The sequence below is a fragment of the Pristiophorus japonicus genome, chromosome 9 (assembly GCF_044704955.1).
Source record: "Pristiophorus japonicus isolate sPriJap1 chromosome 9, sPriJap1.hap1, whole genome shotgun sequence".
NCBI classification, from domain to species: domain Eukaryota; kingdom Metazoa; phylum Chordata; class Chondrichthyes; family Pristiophoridae; genus Pristiophorus; species Pristiophorus japonicus.
The window spans coordinates 90,741,926-90,758,812 of NC_091985.1; the positions used below are offsets into that span (position 1 = coordinate 90,741,926).

The 16,887-nt window shown below is 43.8% G+C and overlaps 1 protein-coding gene across 7 annotated transcripts in view; it reads left to right on the forward strand.

Moving 5' to 3' along the window:
* The first annotated feature begins 763 nt into the window (after nucleotides 1-763).
* LOC139273131 (echinoderm microtubule-associated protein-like 6) overlaps nucleotides 764-16,887 on the forward strand; it is an 816,712-nt gene continuing 800,588 nt past the window's right edge. For 6 of the 7 annotated variants that reach the window (XM_070889552.1, XM_070889554.1, XM_070889555.1 and 3 more), the window contains exons 1-2: nucleotides 764-818; nucleotides 910-1,176. In XM_070889552.1, coding sequence (XP_070745653.1) covers nucleotides 980-1,176 — 197 coding nt within the window. In that variant the 5' untranslated portion in view covers nucleotides 764-818; nucleotides 910-979. Of the gene's footprint in view, nucleotides 819-852; nucleotides 1,177-16,887 lie in introns of those variants that run through there. The other variant, XM_070889553.1, reaches the window with a different exon arrangement.

Below are 16,887 nucleotides of genomic sequence, written 5' to 3' on the forward strand. Positions count from 1 at the left end.
TTTTGTAGCCACCCAACACTTCTGGGGATTTAAAGCGGTCCACAATCCCCAGAAAATCGGGCTACAACGCATGACTCCATAAAAAAAGCAAAATACTCAAATGCCCTTGAGTTCTGATGCGTAGAAGTCGATTCTCTTTACAAATGTCAATTGACGTGCTGCGTATTTCCAGCTGTTTCTGTTTGATTCAAACCTTCATCACTTTGTCCGAGTTTTCTTCCTCTCATCATATTGCAAGTTCTGGACAGCCTAGTTTTTGATTGGGTTGTCTTGAAATCTCTAATATGCAAAGCAGACCTCAATAGCCCTATTTAAAAGTTAAAGTTATTTTTTCATTTATTTATCTGTCTTATGGTGTGGAGACAATTAAAAAAATGTTGTAATTGCTATCACCAGCAAAGAATATTAGAACTCAAACATAATCCCATCCATTATGGCATACTGATACTTGTATTGAATTTGGACCTGCCTTAGCGTGCAAGCTTTGGGGAGAAAAAAAAAGGTCAAAGTTAAAATAAAGCAAAAAATAGAAAAGGACATTTCCCAAATTCCTTTTGTTCTCGGCGAAAGAAACACTTTTCAAGCGACCGCTAAAACATCTCCCCCCATCCCGCGCCGTGCGCGAGCGCTTACGCGATAGCACGCATATTGCACGCGGCCGACGTCCTCCCCGCCCGCCGGACGTCAACGGCCGCTGCGGCGTTGTTACTAAGCGCTTCTTCCCACCTGGTAACGAGCGCGCGCATCACTTCCAACGAACTGATCGGCGTCCTTCACTGTCGGCCGCTTGCTGCTGCTGCATTCAGCTGACATCATTGGTAGTTATTGTGCCGCTGTGAGAGCTACTTTTGAGTTAACGGGTGTCATTTTTTTATTGAAATGTTAATAAAGATGTTTTCTTCTTAAAAGCGTTATTTGGAGCAGCAGTCTGCCTGGGGCGGAGAGAAGGACGAGAGAGAAATAATAGGAAGGAAAGGAAATGGCTGATAGAACTGCACCGAAATGCCAGCTGCGGTTAGAGTGGATTTACGGTTACCGAGGTCACCAGTGCCGGAATAATCTATACTACACGGTTGCTAAGGAGGTGGTCTATTTCGTTGCCGGAGTGGGAATTGTATACAACACCAGGGAACACACGCAGAAATTTTTCCTTGGTCACAACGATGATATTATCAGGTAGTGTACACCATGCGGAATGAAATGTGACACTTCACTGAATAATAGTTCTCGGTTTCACCATCTGTGTTTAAAAATATGATTCGTGATGCAAAGATTTGAATGGTTAATAAATTCAGTAATGCAATATTTATTTTTGTACAACATACATATTGATGCATTATTGATGGTCATAGTTTGCTTTTGTAAAATTATAAATGTATTAATTTCAAGCATCAAGTTTTACGATAATTTATAGACGTCTTTATGTATTAAAATATGCAACCTGTACATTAATTTTTGTAAGCTAATAAGATCACGATAATTGTATCTGTAATTTCAATTTTTTTAAGTAGTAATGTTTTATTTAAGCTCGGATTTCATATTTTTGAGTAGTTTTTAAATTGATTATTTAACGTAGAATTCAGGTGCATGTTTCCAGGTTTGTTTCCATTTTACATTGATTTAATGCTAAATTCTGGTACTGCTCCACTAGTCTGTTGTTTCATTGCAACTTGTCGAGTCAAATCACAGTCTGTTTCGATATGTTTTCGTTCGTACTGGAAAGATAGGTGAAATTAATCTTTAAGGAAATTATACAATATCTCTCCTAACACTAACGGGAAGGTGAACGAAATTGCTGTAGTACGCAAAGCTCAACCAAGTGATTTCGGAGGGAGGTACCGTATTTGACAGCAATGAATGGTTTTGTCCTGAGCCGAATCTATCTAACCATATCTGTACCGCTGGATCACACTGCTGGATTTAACAAGTATTCAACACAACGATGAAGTCCGGTGCAGTACGTTAAAAGCCATGTATCTTTATGGATACTGGGCTTGGTTTTATTCTTTTACTTTTGGAAATTGGAACCAAAATCGGCCTCGAGAGTGTATATTACAATACATCTTTGAAATAATTTCCACTTCGTTTTGAAAATTGGTGTTCTGCTTCCAATTTTTGGAATTTATATTTTTAATAGCCCCTATGAAAGTCTAGTTTTAATTCATTTTATTGTTTTAATATTGCTGTAATATTGTAGTAGTGCAGCTTTCACAGACAGTTTCCATGATACAGTGATGTAGAAAATACATTTTTGATGTTGATTTTGAATTTAAGAAATTAGCCTGAAATTGACAAATGTAGTAGTTTAGCAGAAGAGTGTAAAACTGTGCACATATATTATGATCTCTATTTACAGGTATTCAGTGTCTGCCTCCAGCAATAGAAATCCTCCAAGCAATAGTACCAAATTTTAAAATAGCGCTTTTAAAAATTTGTCTTCATTATACTTAAATATAGTACTTGGTTGCAGACTAAAGATTGTACTGCTGAAATAGCATATCCGTCCTCCTTGGTTAGTATGGTGCCTCTACTTGAAATTTCTGAGTGACTGACATAGTGTTTAAAATGAACTGTTAACTCTTACTTTCAACAATTGGGCACTCTACATTATTAAATTACAACAAATGTCATTTTCTTTCTATCTAACATATGTGACTACTGTTTTAAGGTTACTATGAGTTTTAAAGAAAACAATAATAAGAAAGAAAGACTTACATTTATATAGTGCCTTTCGTGATCACTGGAGGTCCTGAAGTGATTTACAGCCAATGAAGTACTTTTTGAAGTATAGTCACTATTGTAATGTAGGAAATTTTGCACACAGCAAGCTCTCACAAACAGCAATGTGACCAGATAAGCTGTTTTTTAGTGATGTTGATTGAGAGATAAACATTGGCCAAGACACCGGGGATAACTCTCCTGCTCTTCGAAATAGTGCCATGGGATCTTTAGCGTCCACCTTAGAAAGCAGACTTGGTTTAACGTCTCTTCCAAAAGACAGCATCTCCGACAGTGCAGCGTTCCATCAGTACTGTGCCAGAGTGTCAGCCTAGATTTATTGTGCTCAAGTCTCTGGACTGGGACTTAGAACCCACAACCTTCAGAGGCGAGGGTGCTACCAACTGAGCCACGGCTGCCTAATGGGAAAGATTACTGGTAAATAGAGTTGTCAGTTTCATTATATCAAATCAGTACTGTAATGCAGCAACATAAAAATCTTAGCTATGCTATATTTGCAAAACTATTATATTTTCTCTTTTTGGGATGCCATTTATTGTTTTGGATACCAGTTTATATTGTATTCAGGACTAGGAGTTAAAAGCTTTTTTTGTTGTCCATTAATGCTGCCAGTTGAAAAGAATAACTGTAATCTGTCACCATAGCAGCATCAGCGGCATTGCAATTGTCTTGGGACGATGCCCAGTTCAGTGAAAAGCTGATCTTGATATTTTCAACATTTATAAAACGTAGACTTTGTGCTTGATTATAGCAATTGAATCCAAACGTGCACCTGGCATTCTTTTAAAAGATTGAAAATGGGTCAGTAAAAAGCAATCCATATACCAATTGCAATGTTTTCTTCTCTACTAATTTGACTTCGTAAAGGTTATGGCGTCTGTTCAGCTGAGGGACACTCTTAACAACAATGATTGTAAAGTTATTAGCCTTGTGATGAACTTGTAGTCCCAAAGTAATGTGTTAATAGGCTCAGCCCATCTAAAAGCAAGTAGATGATAAATTCCTAAATGTGATACTTTGCAAACATATGATTAATTTCAGGCTCCCATAAATAGAATAATAGATCATAGTTATTCACATTCAAAAGAATTGTTTGACTTGTTACACATTAAATTTGATTAAAATTGTTCAAAATCGAACATTTTTTGTGGAATCTGCTTAATTGCAACCGCTCGGGATAACCTCGCAAATTGCCATAAAAAGGGAATATCTACAAAGTGGGAAGCATCAAAAATCAAGGCTGGTTTGGTGCGTGACCACCTTTATTTGCCTAAATGTTATCTAACATCTTGCACTATATTCACCCTTGTTGCAACATCTTAAAAATTGCAACTTCTTTCAATGTCTTAAAAAGGTGAATACAGTGTACCATCTTAGAAATGAAGGGAAAATACTCATATTTCGTGAGTTTTTTTATGCTTCAAGAAATTCTATGAATTCATTTTGGGGGAGGTCAGAAGTCATCAGCTTCTGCACTTTACCTTCTATTACATAAAAATCATGAAGCATTTCATTATCTTTTGAAATGATAAATCGAACTCCCTAACTTTGGGAATTTCCAGCTCCGGCATGTATGCATTTATGTCTTTGAAGTCTCTGTTTCCGAGTCTTTCAGAGAAGAAATTATTTCTGCATTCGTCATCTCTCCACGCTTTCCAAGCCAAGTTGTTTGGCAATCTCATTAGTTTTAACTTTCAACAGACATCCATCAATTGGGATTTTCAGAGTTCTTTTGTGATGAACCACCTAAACAAGCACTTCTTCAATATTGGCTGTCTTATTTTCATACTTCCATTTCCCATCCCAGTTCTCATTTTGCCCCAGTCCTTCAAGATGTTCGCATTTTTTTTGAGAATTCTAGAAACCTGAGATTCAGACATGCCATGTTTCTGTGCGACCAACTTCTGAATTCTCAATTCCTTCAAACTGTTCAAAATATCCACTTGCTTGTGTAGCAAGAAGTCATGTGCATGTTTTGTTTAGCCACCTGGAAATTCAACTTCCACTCCTCCCTCACCCACACAACACTAACAAACAGATGGAATCCAAGTCAAAGCAGTTCTTAGGCATGTTGACCACTGAACCCAATCAGATTGAGTGATGAAAATCTCTGGTTCGGAGGTGGCAAGCCTTGTTAAAGTGGGATTCCTGTGCATCACACTTGTATATAAGTGGAAATTGCAATAAAACAAACATTTTACAATTGGTAGGTGGGAAAATGGGGCTTGAGAAAAGTTTGTGTTAAAACAGGAATTGCAATTAAGCAAGTTGCGAATAAACGGGTACGACTATTTTACCTATTTTAAAAGTAGTTGCTGGCATAATATAATGTGCTGTATCGTAGAGGTAGAGTTAGAATTCCCTCATGGCAAGTCCCTGTTATTTCATCAGTTCATGCTGTAGGGGGAGGAGCAAAATAGAGACTTGGGGGTAGAAATTCAGGCACATCTATCTTTGGCCGTGTTGGGAGGGAGGGCACAGGATTAAATCATTTCCCTTAAGCTGGCGAGGCACGAAGTGTCTGCTGGCAAAGAGTCATTGAATATTGGGCCGCTGCTAGCGTTGCAGCAGCCCTCAGGTAAGTGATGACCTGGTTGAGAGGATCGGAGGCCGGGGGAATCTGAGCAGCGCCGGTGGGGGAGTGGAATGGCAGTGACCTGTGTTCATTAAATGTGGGTTCAGGAGGAGCATTCTATTTCAGAAACTTTCCTTGTTGGTACCAAGGTATAATTTTCTCAAGTGCAGCCGACATTGGCAGTGACTGCCTCAGGACAAACCCATCTTGCAGTGGGGGCCTCAAACAGGCGTTTGGCTCCTTATTTGCAAATGCAAAGGACCTATAACGCCTGTTTCAGGATGATGATTTTTCGTCCTTTCCCATTATGGTGGGTGGCACATTTTTGGTAGGAAATGTGCATGCACTTTCTGCCCACCATATGGGGGGTTTAGTAGGCTGGTTATCGTCCTAATGATAGACCTGGGACTTTTCTCCCCTAAAGAGATGGAAGAAAAATTAAAAGTAGAAATTACTTAAGGTTTCTCTTGTGAATCTGCTTAGCAGCCAAGAAAAATATTGGCAAGGGCCTGGGAGCAGATTTTTGTTTTATTCATTCATGGGATGTGGGCGCCACTGACAAGTCCAGCATTTATTGCCCATCTCTAATTGGGGTGGTGAGCCGCCGCCTTGAACCGTTGCAGCCCATGAGGTGAAGGTACTCCCACTGTGCTATTAGGGAGGGAGTTCCAGGATTTTGACATAGCGACGATGAAGGACCGACGATATATTTCCTAGTCAGAATGGTTTGTGACTTGCAGGTGGTGGTGTTCACATGCGCCTGCTGCCCTTGTCTTTCTAGGCCAGTGGTGGGCAAAATACGGCCCACCAAGTCATTCTATCCAGCCCGCTGGATGGGGCAGAAATAGAACACGAGCCGGAGCACGAGCTGCACATTCATCTATCCACTTTCACTTCTCATGGATCAGAGACAGACCCGAACTGCAGCCAAGGAAAAAACACAGCAATACTTCATTCAAATTAATCATTCGCAAAAGCAGTACTCCCTGGCCCGATTCTAAAAGGATCTGTTCTGTGATTCTGGGTCCCAAATAGTAGACGCCTGTACCCAGAATGCACTGCTTACTTGCATATGCCCTATCCAATTTAGAATGGAGTCATGACTGCTCATCTCCACAACTCTTGTACTGAAGAAAGTGACCGGTGCTGCACCTTTCCTATTCCGGTATCCAGAATACGACGGCAGGGGAGTTTTCATCTGGCACCAATTGGGAAGGCTTTAGTAATCTTTGCAGAGGGACATAAGGATGACTGAGTTGGGAAATTGATGCTGATACAGACTCAGAAGAGGGTACAGTTCTATTTCACAGCACTGATTTACAGAGACCAGAAACTATCATAATATTTTCATCTTTTATCTTGGATTCATTTCTAAGCAGAATACATGTGTATGTAAGATAGCACCGGTCACTACTATCTGAAATTATGTTTATGCAATGTTTATGTTTATGCAATATACCCTCTAATTTTTTTTTGCATGCGGTCCCTTTAAATTTGCTGCACGACCGGCCATCATGCAGCCGCGCATGTGCAGTATCTCATCCAGTGGCAGGAGCTGCCTTAGCGGGAACATTGGTGGGCAGCCCTCAACAGCTCACCAAAACTTGTTAACTGGCCCTCCAACCCCAAATAATTTCCCACCCCTGTTCTAGGTGGTAGAGGTCGCAGGTTAGGGAGGTTGCATTGCTGGTCAATGAAACAGGAGATCGTGCACAATCCAAATAGGGTAAATAAACACTTGGAGAGGAAATTATATTATCGTTTTGTAAGGTTTGTAAACCGAGTTTGGCAATAATATCCAATGAGCTTAATGTGAAATTGATATGAAAAGCAGAAAAATACCAATTTACAGAAGTTCACATTGCTGAAGTGGCTGTTGCTTTACCCTTTTGATTTATATGGCCATTGGGAGTAGATTTTCTGTGCCTGAAGACCCAACATAGTAACAGAGACTATCTCACTTGATTCTGTGTTTTAGAAAATATACAGATTATATTTTTCAAAACTAGTTGACTGGAGGTGATCTTGGTTCCAAGGTCCTACCAAGAGCAGAGGTCAGAATTAGCATTCAAAAACTTTATACAGCAATATATAAAAGTTACAACTGAAAACAAGCCATTCGGCCCAACCAATCCCTGTTGGAGTTTATGCTCCATGCGAGCAAATAGTCATAATCACATTTATCTGCCATATTCCTATATCTTTGTATTCTTTTTTCCTTCATTCACCTATCCAATCTAATCTTGAATGTTGACGATTTCTGCATTGACCACTAACTCTGAAAGTAATTCTATAACTTCACAGCTCCATATAAAGAAGTTTCTCCTGCTCTCTGTTCTAAATCTCTTACATTCTCTTGTATCTATGGCACATAATTTTTGTAAGGAATAAGTATTTACTGCAGCATTAGGCATACTTTAGACAATAGCTGAAATTACTTTGTAAGAGCTGTTATTCAGGTTAATATTGAATATTCATTGATGGTGCAGTGTGATCGATAGATTTTTGGATATTAAGGAAATCAAAGGATATGGGGATAGTGCAGGAAAGAGGTAGAAGATCAGCCATGATCTCATTGAATTGCGGAGCAGGCTCGAGGGGCCGAATGACCTACTGCTGCTCCTAATTCCTATGTTCACTGGAGAGTCCGTGACAATGGGCACAGCCCTTCCAAGCTCTGCTCAGCTGGACACAGATGCTATACCCCGGGGGGCTGTCAATGAAAAGGAGAATCATTAAGAAGCAACAGAGAATGTCTGATGCACTTCTGACAGGCCTGCCAAGCACACTGATACTGCGCAGATAGCAGTTAACTGGTATGATGTAATTGGCATCATGGAGACATGGCTCCAGGGTGACCAAGGCTGGGAACTCAACATCCAGGGGTATTCAACATTTAGGAAGGATAGACAGAAAGGAAAAGGAGGCGGGGTGGCATTGCTGGTTAAAGAGGAAATTAATGCAACAGTAAGGAAAGACATTAGTTTGGATGATGTGGAATCGGTATGGATGGAACTGTGGAATACCAAGGGGCAGAAAACGCTAGTGGGAGTTGTGTACGGACCACCAAATAGTAGTAATAAGGTTGGGGACAGCATCAAACAAGAAATTAGGAATGCGTGCAATAAAGGTACAGCAATTATCATGGGTGACTTTAATCTACATATTGATTGGGCTAACCAAACTGATAGCAATGCGGTGGAGGAGGATTTCCTGAAGTGTATTAGGGATGGTTTTCTCGACCAATATGTCGAGGAACCAACCAGGAAGCTGGCCATCCTAGACTGGCTGATGTGTAATGAGAATTAGCAATCTTGTGCGAGACCCCTTGGGGAAGAGTGACCATAATATGGTAGAATTCTTTATTAGGATGGAGAGTGACACATTTAATTTAAAAACTAGGGTCCTGAACTTGAGGAAAGGTAACTTCGATGGTTTGAGGCGTGAATTGGCTAGAAGAGACTGGCAAATGATACTTAAAGGGTTGATGGTGGATAGGCAATGGTAAACATTTAAAGATCACATGGATGAACTTCAGCAATTGTATATCCCTGTCTGGAGTAAAAATAAAATGGGGAAGGTGGCTCAACCGTGGCTAACAAGGGAAATTAAGGATAGTGTTAAATCCAAGGAAGAGGCATACAAATTGGCCAGAAAAAGCAGCAGACCTGAGGACTGGGAGAAATTTAGAATTCACAGAGGAGGACAAAGAGTTTAATTAAGAGGGGGAAAATAGAGTATGACAAGAAGCTTGCCGGGAACATAAAAACTGACTGCAAAAGCTTCTATAGATATGTGAAGAGAAAAAGATTAGTGAAGACAAACGTAGGTCCCTTGCAGTCGGATTCAGGTGAATTTATAATGGGGAACAAAGAAATGGCAGACCAATTGAACAAATACTTTGATTCTGTCTTCACGAAGGAAGACACAAATAACCTTCTGGAAGTACAAGGGGTCTGAGGGTCTAGTGAGAAGGAGGAACTGAAGGATATCTTTATTAGGCGGGAAATTGATGGGATTGAAGGCCAATAAATCCCCGGGGCCTGATGGTCTGCATCCCAGAGTACTTAAGGAAGTGGCCCTAGAAATAGTGGATGCATTGGTGATCATTTTCCAACAGTCTATCGACTTGGGATCAGTTCCTATGGACTGGAGGGTAGCTAATATAACACCACTTTTTAAAAAGGGAGGGAGAGAGGAAGCGGGTAATTATAGCCCGTTTAGCCTAACATCAGTGGTGGGGAAAATGTTGGAATCACTTATTAAGGATGAAATAGCAACGCATTTGGAAAGCAGTGACAGGATCGGTCCAAGTCAGCATGGATTTATGAAAGGAAAATCATGCTTGACAAATCTTCTGGAATTTTTTGAGGATGTAACTAGTAGAGTGGACAAGGGAGAACCAGTGGATGTGGTGTATTTAGACTTTCAAAAGGCTTTTGACAAGGTCCCACACAAGAGATTGGTGTGCAAAATCAAAGCACATGGTATTGGGGGTAATATACTGACGTGGATAGAGAACTGGTTGGCAGACAGGAAGCAGAGAGTCGGGATAAACAGGTCCTTTTCAGAATGGCAGGCAGTGACTAGTGGAGTGCCGCAGGGCTCGGTGCTGCGACCCCAGCTATTTACAATATCCATCAATGATTTGGATGAAGGAATTGTGTGTAATATCTCCAAGTTTGTAGATGACACTAAACTGGGTGGCGGTGTGAGCTGTGAGGGGGACGCTAAGAGGCTGCAGGGTGACTTGGACAGGTTAGGTGAGTGGGCAAATGAATGGCAGATGCAGTATAATGTGGATAAATGTGAGGTTATCCACTTTTGGGGTAAAAATGCAAAGACAGAATATTATCTGAATGGTGGCAGATTAGGAAAGGGGGAGGTGCAACGAGACCTGGGTGTCATGGTTCATCAGTCATTGAAAGTTGGCATACAGGTACAGCAGGCGGTAAAGAAGGCAAATGGTATGTTGTCCTTCATAGCTAGGGGATTTGAGTATAGGAGCAGGGAGGTCTTGCTGCAGTTGTACAGGGCCTTGGTGAGGCCTCACCTGGAATATTGTGTTCAGTTTTGGTCTTCTAATCTGAGGAAGGACGTTCTTGCTATTGAGGGAGTGCAGCGAAGGTTCACCAGACTGATTCCTGGGGTGGCTGGACTGACGTATGAGAAGAGACTGGATCAACTGGGCCTTTATACATTGGAGTTTAGAAGGGTGAGAGGGGATCTCATAGAAACATATAAAATTATGACGGGATGGGACAGGTTAGATGCGGGTAGATTGTTCCCAATGTTGGGGAAGTCCAGAATCAGGGGACACAGTCTTAGGATAAGGGGGAGGCCATTTAGGACTGAGATGAGGAGAAACTTGATCACGGCCATGAAGACTCAAGGTGATAACCTTATATGCCACCTTAAATAGAATGACAGATACCTTAGCTTGACCTTACAGTGTCGCACTGATCTGCACCAAAGTGTTTTCCAGCAGAGTGGTAGCAGTGAAATGCAGCTGGGCCATGAGGGGGATAATGGCGAAAGGGGACATGGATGTGGGGACTCCACTCAAAGCACTTTCATTTCTCGCCAGTTGTCTCCCCTGTACCAATCATGCTGCCTTGTCTCCTCCTGGCCCCTGCACAGGTGCAGGTGGAGCCGTCTTTGGCGGGACTTTCATGGGATCCAATACCCAGAGGTCGTCGGCCAAGAACATCTCAGCAGTCAGAGCAGGGATCTGAGCAGCTTGCTTCTACCTCTGCTCAAGCCACAGCGGGTGCACCACGTAGGAGTGGAAGAAAAAGGAAGGGGAAAGTTTTGTAGTTATACAAAGGTATGCACATGAATGTATAATAAAACGTAATGTTTGTTTGTTTATTAAAGCACATAATTTTATTATTTTGCACCACATTCCTGACTTGTCCATTCTTGATCGGTGGCAAATTACCTTTCAGCTTGCTTGATGAATGTGAAGACATGTATTAACCAGGCCCAATGGGGTATGTTCAAGGGGTGGTTGGTTGTTTTGCAGGACTTCTTTGTGTCAGTGGCATTGGGAGTGGCCGGAAGAGAGGTGGTTGCATGTGCTTCTACATTAGTCCACTGGTGCAACCTAAATGAACTTTGCATTAATAAGGGCATTCTGGACAGCAATGTGAGCAGCTGGTGGTACATTGCCCTTATTGGCGCCTTCCTCCTCATGTTCCTCCCCCTCGGAATCATTGGAAAGGGAACTGAGCCCTGTGCCTTGTTCCTCCTGCAAGTCGAAACTTCGCCGTTGCATGGTGCAGAGCGCAGGACACCCTGACCATTCTGGATGGTGGTGCATAATGAAGGGCACCTCCAGAACAATCCAGGCATTTTCAGCATGCCGATGACTTGTTTGATCACACATCTGGTGGTCATATGGCATTCATAGTAGCGCTGTTGGGCTTCATTGGTGGGGTGTCTGCCGAGTGTCGTCAGCCAAGTTTGAAGTGGGTATCCTTTATCACCTAGCAACCATCCCTCAAGTCTGCTTGCAGGTCCAGTGACGTCAGGGAGCTTGGATTGCCACAGGACGAAAGCATCGTGGCAGTTGCCCGAGAATCTTGCACACACCTGCATAAATATCTTTTTGTGGTTGCTCACCAGCTGCACATTAATGAAATGGAAGCCCTTGCGATTGACGAATCCTCCTGGTTGATCAGGGGGTGCTCGGATTGCCACGTGTGTGCAGTCGATGATGTCCTGCACCTGTGGGAAGCCAGCCAAAGGTGCAAACGCGAGCTGCCACTCATTCTGACTGGTGTCGTCGCAGGCGACATTAACATAATTTCTGGCTCTGGCAAACAAGCCATCCGTCTGTATCATATCCCAGACCCTACCCACAACTCTAATCCTAATGACCTCAGACCCTAACCTGTAATCCTAATCCTAACTATTTCCCCGGATCGTACCCACAATAATAATCCGACAGACATACTAGATTATGGATGGGCTAAAAATTGATAGAGGAGGTACTAGAAAGGCTGGCTGTCCTCAAAGTAGGTAAGTCACCAGGACCGAATGGGATGCATCCTAGGAAGCTGAGAGAAGTAAAGGTGGAAATTGCAGAGGTAATGGACATAATCTTCCAATCCTCCTTAGATACGGAGGTGGTGCCAGAGGACTGAAGAATTGTACCCTTGCTTAAAAAAGGGTGTAAGGATAAGCCCAGCAACTGCAGGCCAGTCAGTTTAACATTGGTGATGGGGAAGCTTTTCGAAACAATAATGCAGGACAAAATTAACAGTCACTTAGACAAGTGTGGATTAATTAAGGAAAGCCAGCAAAGGTTTGTTAAAGGCAAATCGTGTTTAACCAAATTTTTTGATGTAGTGTACATAGATTTCCAAAAGTCGTTTGATAAAGTGCCACATAATAGGCTTGCTAGAAAGGTTGAAGCTCATGGAATAAAAGGAACAGTGGCAGCATGGATACGAAATTGGCTAAGTGACTGGAAACAGAGAGTAGTGGTGAACAGTTGTTTTTCAAACTGGAGGAAGGTATACAGTTGTGTTCCTCAGGGGTAGGTACTAGGACCACTGCTTTTCTTGATATATATGAATGACTTGGACTTGGGTGTACAATATTTGCAAATGACACAAGACTTGGAAGTATAATGAACAGTGAGGAGGATAGTGATAGACTTCAAGAGGACATAGACAGGCTAGTGGAATGGACGTACATTTCATCTGCCATGTGTCACGCAGAAAAGTGCGAATGTTTGATTTTGGTAGGAAGAACGAGGAGAGGCAATATAAAGTAAAGGATACAATTCTAAAGGGGTGCATGAAGAGAGAGGCCTGGGGATATATGTAACTGTCATGTATCCTACATAGTTACTGCTTGTACTATTACAAGGTGTGCCACCAGAGGGCACTGCAGTGGGAGACTTGTAGGTTGCCTGTACAGGTGTGCCAGGCCTAGTATAAAAGGCAGGCCACCATGTGATCCTCACTCTGGAGTTACATTAAATGGACTAAGGTCACTACAGTTCAAGCACAGCACATTGTCTCGTGGAGTCATTATTAGAGCACCTGAAGACATAACAATTGGTGACGAGATTATGGGCCTGCATGCGAAAATGGCTAACCTTGGTACGTTGCAGCAGTTCACCGATGGTGATAATTGGGAAGCCTTTGTGGAGAGGCTCGACCATTTCTTCACAGCAAACGACCTGGCAGGCGAAAATCTTGCCACACTGGCTAATAAGCACAGAGCCATCCTGCTAACCGGTTGTGGGCCCACCGTCTATGGCCTCGTCAGGGACTTGCTGGCACCAGTGAAGACAATGATCAAGAAGTACGAGGAGCTTGTAACGCTGATCCAAGAACAACTCAAGCCCAAAGAGAGCATCCTCACAGCCAGACACCGGTTTTATACACACCGACGGCCAGGAGATCGTGAAATATGCTGCAGACCTCAGGAGGCTGGCGGCACCATGTGATTTCGGCAACCACCTCACCGAAGTGCTGCGGGATATCTTTGTCATCGGAATCGGCCATGAAGGCCTTCTTCATAAGCTACTATCTCCGGATACCACAGTCACACTGCAGAAGGCCATCTCCATGAGCCAAGCATTCATAACCTCGACCTGCGGCTCTAGGTGGATGACTCATCCTCAGGACTCAAACCCGGCAAGTACTGTGCACAGAATGGCACCCTTTAGAGGCTGGACTGTAGAACGTGAATCTTAGGGGAGAGAGAACAGGCCCCCCGAGTCCCTTAACTCGGAGTCCGCCGAGGGGGACTAATCGAGTAGCACCATGCTGGCGTTGCGGAGGGAATCACAGGGCTCACTAGTACCATTTTAAAGACTATATGTAAAGGCTGCAGAACAAAGGGCCACCTCCAGCGAATGTGTAAAAGAAATATGATTCACTGTGTTGATGAAGCCTGCAGATAGCCATGAATCCAGTGTGGATTATGAAGCGATAGTCAGAGAGGCAGCTCAGCCCTATGATGAGGTATATAGCATGTTTACCTGCACCACCGAATGTTCTCCGTTGAGGATGGAAGTCGAGATAAATGGCGTTCCAGTCTTCATGGAAGTGGACATGGGGGTGAGCCAGTCAGTAATGAATCAAGAAGCCTTTGAGAGGCTATGGAACAATCAGGCTGAACGACCCAAGTTGGTTCCGGTTCAGGCAAAGCTGCGCACCTACACCAATGAACTTATCTCGGTTGTTGGTAGTGCGGATGTAAAGGTACTCGATGATGACCCGGTGCACAAGTTACCCCTGTGGATTGTTGCAGGTGATGAACCACCGCTACTCGGAAGAAGGTGGATGGAGAAGATCCATTGGAGCTGGGAAGATTTCATCCCTCCAGCGATCGACGTTCCCCGTGCTCAGAGGCAAAGCAAACCCCCACCTGAAGTTGGATCAGGCACCAGAGAGCAGGCCAGCACCGCACCCGAGGCACAGACTGCTCAGCACGACTGCGTGGACATGATCCAGCTGAGACTCCCCGAACGCACCTTCCAGGCTCCAGTGGCAGGACTACGGAGGAAGAAAATCGGACTCTGAGGCGACTTCCCAGCTTTGGTGGCGGAACCCAGGGAGAAGAGGATCACAGCAGTCGACATCGTGGATAGAAGAAAGATGGCACCCAAACCACGAGGTGAGGCGCTGAAGAAAAAGATGGCGGTGGCTGGACCACTAGGTGCAGCGCTGATGGAGCAACACGTGGCACCAAGCGAAGAAGAGGATTGGGGTAAAAATAGCAAGGCTCTCTTAAAGGATGCCCACAACTCACCACACTTACATTGATTGAGTGTGTAGAACTGTCCATTTAACAGCAAATGTGAGTTAGATGTAAAATGTGTAATTGATGATCAGAGTTGTGTACATGCAATAAGCAAGGAAAAGTGGAGCTACAGGCCATTTACAATAAGTAATGAAACGTTGTGCGATGTAGGATTTCAACTGCATACAGTCAATGCAGCAGGCAAACACCCATCGGGAGCACGCAGGTTCAGCAAACTACCCAATGCTGTAGCCTGCATCCCTGGGACCAGAGTGATGCACCACGGAGTGTGGCCACAAGCAGCTAATATATATACAAACTGCAGAGCAAGCGATCTCAGGAGAGCAATGGTATTGATACCCTGCCCCCGATCAGCTCCACCTCTCAGGCATCCGATGGCACCAACCGCCACATGCCTGAAAGAGCAAACTGCACTAAGGCGCAGCCCCCAGACCCTATTGCCACCAAGGCTACATCCGGGAACGAAGGATCACCTGCAACGGTTCTCCCAATTGAGACTGGGACCAGTCAGGATCTCAAACCAAATAACGCCCAGGCAAGTGAGTCAGCAGTTCCCTGTGCACTGCGAGACGACTGCTCCTCAGGGAGCAGTAGCGACCTGGGGCACAAGGAGAGGACAGGGAGGTCACAGGCATTTGTGAACTTGCCCGACACTAGAAGCAAAGGCAAAAACCCCGAGAGCAGGCAAATTGGGCCAACCAGGTTCCCACTGCCAGCACTGGGCACCGCGCCACCATCAGACTACCTGGACACCATCCAGCAGTTCTGGCACTAGTTTGTCCTCATGCACTGGTGCTGACTCCAGCACTGACTCCAAGTATGCACCTCACCATTCAAATGTACTTACCTCACCACGGTACCACAAATGCAATACTGTAAATACAAATTTTTTGTTGGACTTGAATGTAATGAGCTAACGCCACAAGCTGTATGTTGGGGGGGACGGTGGGGTGGGGGGGGGGGCGGGCGGAGAGAGAAGAGAATGGAGTGGTCATGGACGCACAAACAGAAACCACCAGCCACTCTACTGCCAACGAAACACCTCCTACTCACCCAAGATGGAAACGACCCTCCAAGGGTCAACTAGATAGAGCTAAGCCCAGAGCACAGTCAATGCAAAGGCGATTTGCACTAAAGACTTGGGGGAGAGTGATGTCATGTATCCTACATGGTTACTGCTTGTACTATTACAAGGTGTGCCACCAGAGGGCACTGCAGTGGGTGACTTGTAGGTTACCTGTACAGGTGTGCCAGGCCTAGTATAAAAGGCAGGCCACCATGTGTGATCCTCACTCTGGAGTTACATTAAATGGACTAAGGTCACTATAGTTCAAGCACAACACATTGTCTCGTGGGGTCATTATTAGAGCATCTGAAGACATAACAGTAACAAATCATTGAAGGTGGCAGGGCAGGTTGAGAAAGCGTTTTTTTTAAAAAGCATACGGGATTCTGGGTTTCAAAAATAGAGGCATAGAGTATAAAAGTAAGAAAGTTATGATCGTTTATAAAATTTTGCAGATGACACTAAACTAGGTGGCGGTGTGAGCTGTGAGGGGGATACTAAGAGGCTGCAGGGTGACTTAGACAGGTTAGGTGAGTGGGCAAATGCATGGTAGATGCAGTAAAAATGTGGATAAATGTGAGGTTATCCACTTTGGGGGCAAAAACACGAAGGAAGAATATTATCTGAATGGTGGCAGATTAGGAAAAGGGGAGGTGCAACGGGACCTGGGTGTCATGGTTCATCAGTCATTGAAAGTTGGCATACAGGTGCAGCAGGCGGT